We start from the raw sequence: 6,070 nt of genomic DNA, 5'->3' as shown, positions 1-6,070 counted from the left end.
AAGTTGTTGAAAAGATTTCTATGACAGATTATGTCGAGAGGGGAGGTTTCTTACGGTGATGAAATTCAGATGAGTGGCTGCATCCTATAATAATTTTGTAAACACTAAGACGGTAGTAGCATTAAATGAAACCTGTAAACAAACCAAGCCAAGCTGAAATCTGCCTATCTATCTTGGATCATGATGTTAACTATGAAGTTGTATAGTATACAATGACAGAATTATTTCCGCTGACATTTTTTATGCATTCCAGAAGCCCTTTTAGCAGCCTGAACTTTGATTTTGTATACGCTAGCTTGTAGTCTCTTTCTGCCAGCGCTTTTTGTTTTGAGGAAAAAAGCCTGCTTAGCTATGAGACTTTTTTGATTGCATCTAGCGTACATTTTCAGCCTACCTAATATACTTACGATATCAGAGTCTTAACAGAGATTTAAAAAGATAACAGGTGGTACCTCTAGGTTATTCGGTGCCTTGTAAATCATAAGATATTAAAACAGACATCTTTTTTTCATTCAACATCATTGCCTAGATATAATATTCGCTAATGTGTTTGATTCATTATAACAATAAGAGGTAACGGAACATTTCTCTTCTCAATAGAATACAAAGGCAGCGTTCGATTACAAATAGATAATTCATAATTTTGAAGGACATGCTTGTGCGCACGATTTAAGCACGAACGAGGTACAACTGGAGAGGACTACAATTGAATCAAAAAAGTATCGATAAAACGCTTTGTTAAAAACTGACCCATGAGCGGGCTTGTCGGTAATACACTTGCCTGCCCGTCCACAGGCCCAAATTCAGAACATTCAAGCATGTACTTTGCCAATGACAAAAGCTCCGAAGTGTGTGATTTAAAACTTGAATGAAGTGCATACATGAATCCTGAATGAAGAACGCTCAAAACAAAGTCAAGTGTTCACAAGTGGTACCGATGCTAGACGAAGACTTCTAGAGATTAGACTACGAATCAATACCGCGTGTACAAGTGATACGAAAAGCTTCGTGATAAACGAACTCTTGGAAACAACTCTAGCAGGTAAATCTTCAACATTATTTGCGCTCAAAAAGGAACCGGATGTGTCCTAACGTATCCTTTCGGGTGACGAGGTGTAGGTATACAAATATAATGTCGGGTAAAGGTACAATGTTTTTGGCATCACTTAAATGGCAGATTTAGGTCATTTGTTTTAGGCTTCTTTTCATCAGGGAATTTTGTATTGGTTCCGAAAGCTGTGAAATGCATTCAAAAGAGTTCTAGGGGAATTGCATAATACTGCCTCCCAAAATAAACCTGAACATAGGGAAAATATGTTATTATTCTCTGCCTGCACGTCGTTACCTGGATTACGTTTTTCATTATAGGAAAGTTGCACGCCATGCTTTGGCGCCAATTCCCTGTGACCTTTTTGAGGCAATTAAAGAAATGCAAATAAAAACCAGAAACAGAATTAGAAGTTGATATAATGATCGTGTTTGGACAACTGGAAAATGGTAACGCATGTGCATTAAATCTAGCACGTATCGAGACACATTACCGTGCTGTATAAAGGTCGAACGGAAGTATCGTCTCAATCTGGTTGAATTGTTTGTTATTTTGATTAGTGACAGATTAACAGCACGTTAGTAACTCACAAGGATGTGTATTAATATGTATGGACAACATGATCTTAGACAGCCTCTTTTTACGAAAACGTAATGATCAAAGATTCAGTGGAAACCTCCTCCTGGCGTCAAGCCATGAATGACGCCATCATGTAAAGGATTATCCATTTCGCCATTTAATTGAATAGCTATATTGTATAAAATAATAGCCCAAGCAATAGATGAACAGATATGCTTCACAAATAAGTCATCGCTGAAGAGAACTCTGTTGTACAAGACTATTTTACTTTATTAGGAAATCTCCAGTATATGAATATTACACTTTAATCTAGACTGTTGTCAACATAGTCGACCTAGTGAAACCCAGTTTTTAATTAACTTAAACCGCATATACTTCTATCGACTTTTAGCAAGTTAGCACTTTTTTTTACATAGCTAAGTTATACTGCACAGGAAGGTACATGCATATGTTCCTAAGTAAGTGCCTTAACGATAATAAAACTACCATTCTTGATTATTAACAATTGTAAGACCATAAGAAATGCTGCCTACCTGATTGGCACACAAAAATTTCCACCAAAGGTAATTTACCCCGATATTCTAAAATGGTACTCTCCTGATTTGAGTAGACTAAAGTTAGCCTGATACACTCTGCAGTGGACGACTCGCTTACGAGTAATGGTTTTTAAAACTGATCGAGTTAGACTTAAGTTCATATAAAGATTCGCAATATCATCTACAAAACATTATCAAAATAGAAAGTATGTTGAATTGTCTCAACACGTGAGTTTACTACTCGCTAAAGGATTGTTGTTTATTAACTTATGGCTAGACAAAAAAAACTCCCGTTTTAAAAGGCAGATATACGCCACGTTTGACTGTGTCCCTAGTGCTGTTATACTTAAAAGATGTTAAAGGACTGTCAGGAGCAGACTCACTAGATCCAATTCATGCTCGGTGAATTAGCTAACTCCAAGATTTTAGCGTGTTTACTTGAATTTTCGAATATTTTTTTACCGAAATAGTTTCTATTAAACAGTACCTCAATACAATTCCTTCAAGAATATTTTAAACCTTCCTGCCATTTCTGGTTGATGTCATCACCGATTCAAAATCCATGTGGGCTACTTCAGCGAAGTGGCGGGAGTGAGCGGTAGAAGTGGATCTGCATCGGCGTAATTTGAAATGAGGTCCGCTGATGTATCATTTTGTGGGTTCTCAGAACTGGCGATCTCCACGGCACTTACACTGATTTGTGGATCAGTGTGTTGGTCTCCTTCTACAAGTTCATTGAATGCATGCTCTAGTTGAATTCGAGCTGAACGCACCCTTTCAAGGCGACGCTGATATTCGTTAGCCTTAGATAGTTGGCCCTCTATTGCGATATCCTACAGAAATGATAAGGTAAAGCTGTCTTTATTACTTACTACTTACAATAATGTTACTCTTGAATAAGCTTGCCAATAAGGGGTTTGTCGTCTCAAAAAATGATCAGTTCTAATCAAGGTGCGTAAATTCTCTTACGTACTTAAAAAGCAGGGAACAAACAGAGAGACCTGTCGCTCACGTAAAGCACAAGATGTCTGCAACGTGCTCTTGCCTCGTGCTAAACAAGTAAACGACGCATCTTTGCCACAAACTCACCATTTCTGCCAGTTCGTCCATTCGAGCAGCCATCTTGCTATATACCATTCCAGTTCGCAACAATCTAGAAAGATCGTCAAATATGATTGTCGTCAAAGCGTCAGAGATATTTCCCATCGTTGACCGACACGAGGTTGTCATATCTTCGACTCGACATCGAAGTTCGTTGGGATTCACGTCCGTTTCTGGGCATTAATATGTGGAGAGAAAAAATTGTCTCAGTCCATCTATGCAGATATTTTCTGACGAACTGGGTTCCTCTGCTCCAACAATGCTAATAATAATAATAATTGACTCTTCCGTTACTGTAGAAAAACCCATCGCCCTCAATATCTGTACTTACACTCCTCAATGAGGTAACGCTTCTAAGGCAAAAATTATTGTACCCCCGAGAGACGGCGGCGAAATGATTGCTAACAAAAACGTCACATGATGAATTTCGGTTTGAAATCTCACCTTGGGTAATAAAGTCCTCAACCTCACGAAGCGTTGGAGACACACTAATATTACCTAATGCATCGGACGGTGTTACGAGGATTGCGGAATAGCACCGCTCGACGGCCTTCAGAGACTCTTTCGCCCTGTCAATGAAAGCTAACATGGCGTTATTGCTCTCGAGTGGTCCTTTCACTTGAATGAAAGCTGCACTTTAAACATCTTATCAGACTGGGATGAAGCGTCGACAATTTTCGCGCGTCAGCTATGAAATATGCTCCGGAACGAAAAGTAAATTAACTACCAAAATAGAACACAAGATCAATTTACAAAATTTCGCTAGAGATCTATCTACTGATACACAACTAGGCTATTTGGATGTAACGTGATAAACCTGGTAACGAGTTGTCGTGTTCGGAGCATGCGCATAAGACCCAGACAAATTGGCAGACATTAACGTCAAGTCTCACAAAACTAAATCAAGATGCGGACAGGAAAAATAATAGATGCATTTTATTGAGAATATGCTTAGGCTGCTATTCAGGCGTGCCGGCCTCGACCACTACCCTTGAACCACACCCAATTACCTTTTAATTGAATTGATTCTATGTAATGCTTATAGTAAAATAGATCCGATAAACTAGAAAGTAAAGTTTGCTCGCCATCATAGCCTTTTCTTTTCTTCATAATTCTTTTGATGATTTTTCAGCTTTGATTCTCGTATTTGCGTAAACCATTGAAAGCCCACACGTTCATTCAAGTGGCCGATTTATTACGCAATTTACATTTTGTGTGAGACAAAGGTTCAAAGCCAATTGAATTTAAAATAGACATGGAATGTTTTTACTGCGGCGAAAAGGTGCAAAAAGTGACAGAGGTCCTAGCTATTATTAATTTTATTATTGAATGTACCAATCGAAATTACATTCTTGTCTGTTAATGTACATACGTTTAAGCTGAACACCTGAAGTCTAAGAACGAGCCCGGTTATGCAAACCTGCACATTGTATCGAGAAAGACTGAGAGCGTTGATTGAATGCTGAAGATCATCTAAAAAACGAAAAAACTTTAAATAGCGTGGTGTATCTCTCACGCGACCGTGTAGTCGAATCTAACTTCGATCTCTTACCCAGTCCCATAACACAGCGACTCGATGCTAAGTTGCTTGAGATCGTAAGCCTATATATCAACTTAGCGCGTACAATGCGAAACAACAAAACTCGATTAGAAGTTATTACCATCCGAAGTTTAAAGCAGTCATAGGCGAATCGGTCCGAGAATTGCAGTACCAATCCCCTATGGCATGGCAATCGATAGAGCTCTGTGCAAGCGAGAAGTAACATGCAGGCTTTCAAACTGATAAACATTTATCAGATATGAGAGTATTGTAGTTATATATAAACATCTGCTGTGTTACTTTTGACCTCGAAGAAGAATTATAGCTAAATAAAGAGCGGATATACTCGACATCATCAATAAGTTAAGTAACAAAGTCAGCCTTTTTTTAATTCATGTAAAAGCTAACTTATTTAAAGCAATATTTATTGTACGTTACGAAACGAAGGCATATTCCAGTTAAATATCAATTGGCCAAGGGCTTCCGACGTTGCTCCTATTGCACTCCCGTATAGACACGAGCTTTGCGTTTGCTTAACTTTTTTAAAACAGCCCTTAAAACATATATTTTGAATCCCGCAAAGCATCTATCAAGCTTTTACAAAGACCAACTATTTGTGATTAATCGTTAGGGAAACAATGGAACTAGATGTGTATTTACCGGGCAATGCTAAGGCTCTATGCGCTAAATTATTAACTATTGCGATTGCGTGCAACACACACTGGCATGCACAACTCCGTATATGTTGAAAGCTAGGTTTAGCTGAATTAGGTTCGACGGAGATCCCTCAATCGGTTATGGCGAACCTTACCTTTGAACGAATGGGTTCTGACATATTTGCTGGTTTCCTATTGATTGTGTCATGTAGCTACGTTCTCTCTAGTGGTTGGCCAGCACCTCTTGAAGGTGATCGGGGGCAGGGGACGAGTTCGAAATTCGCGGGCCTTTTTGGGTTCGTCCTCTAAGCGAAGGTGGCGCCTCCTAGCTGAGGACCCATTTATCCCGTTGTCCCGACTGTGCGAACGCGCCACGACCGTCTGCTCGTTCACCGTAGCAGTGTGAAAGTACACACGGGGACAGACTCTATAAGATTTGTAACGATAACATTACACAACCACTTGAAGGTAGAGCTAACCCGTGTAATAGCAGGCTACCAAGAAAATCAGAATGTAATAACAGACGGACCAGAACATCGGATATATGATGCTTTTCTCTATATAATCGCGTTTTCAGAGAGCTTTACATTGCCACTGTGGGCGTTTGTCA

General features: G+C 39.2%; 1 protein-coding gene across 2 annotated transcripts; it reads right to left on the bottom strand.

The window, feature by feature from the left end:
• Positions 1-1,866: 1,866 nt before the first annotated feature.
• Positions 1,867-5,712, bottom strand: LOC111271789 (uncharacterized). Of its 2 annotated transcripts, none has more exons than XM_086973050.1 (5): positions 5,616-5,712; positions 4,637-4,737; positions 3,709-3,846; positions 3,253-3,437; positions 1,867-2,996 (listed from the first exon to the last, which is right to left on the bottom strand). In XM_086973050.1, exons 4-5 carry the CDS (start codon positions 3,391-3,393, stop codon positions 2,733-2,735), a joined length of 405 nt encoding a protein of 134 aa, XP_086829176.1. In that variant the 5' UTR covers positions 3,394-3,437; positions 3,709-3,846; positions 4,637-4,737; positions 5,616-5,712; the 3' UTR covers positions 1,867-2,732. The 2 variants fall into 2 exon arrangements, with proteins under 2 accessions (XP_086829176.1, XP_086829174.1); XM_086973048.1 differs by having other exon boundaries at positions 3,709-3,833.
• Between the last annotated feature and the right edge of the window lie 358 nt (positions 5,713-6,070).

The sequence above is a fragment of the Varroa jacobsoni genome, unplaced genomic scaffold, assembly GCF_002532875.2.
Source record: "Varroa jacobsoni isolate VJ856 unplaced genomic scaffold, vjacob_1.0 contig01024, whole genome shotgun sequence".
Lineage (NCBI taxonomy): Eukaryota > Metazoa > Arthropoda > Arachnida > Mesostigmata > Varroidae > Varroa > Varroa jacobsoni.
This window is presented reverse-complemented; position numbering and strand designations above follow the sequence as displayed.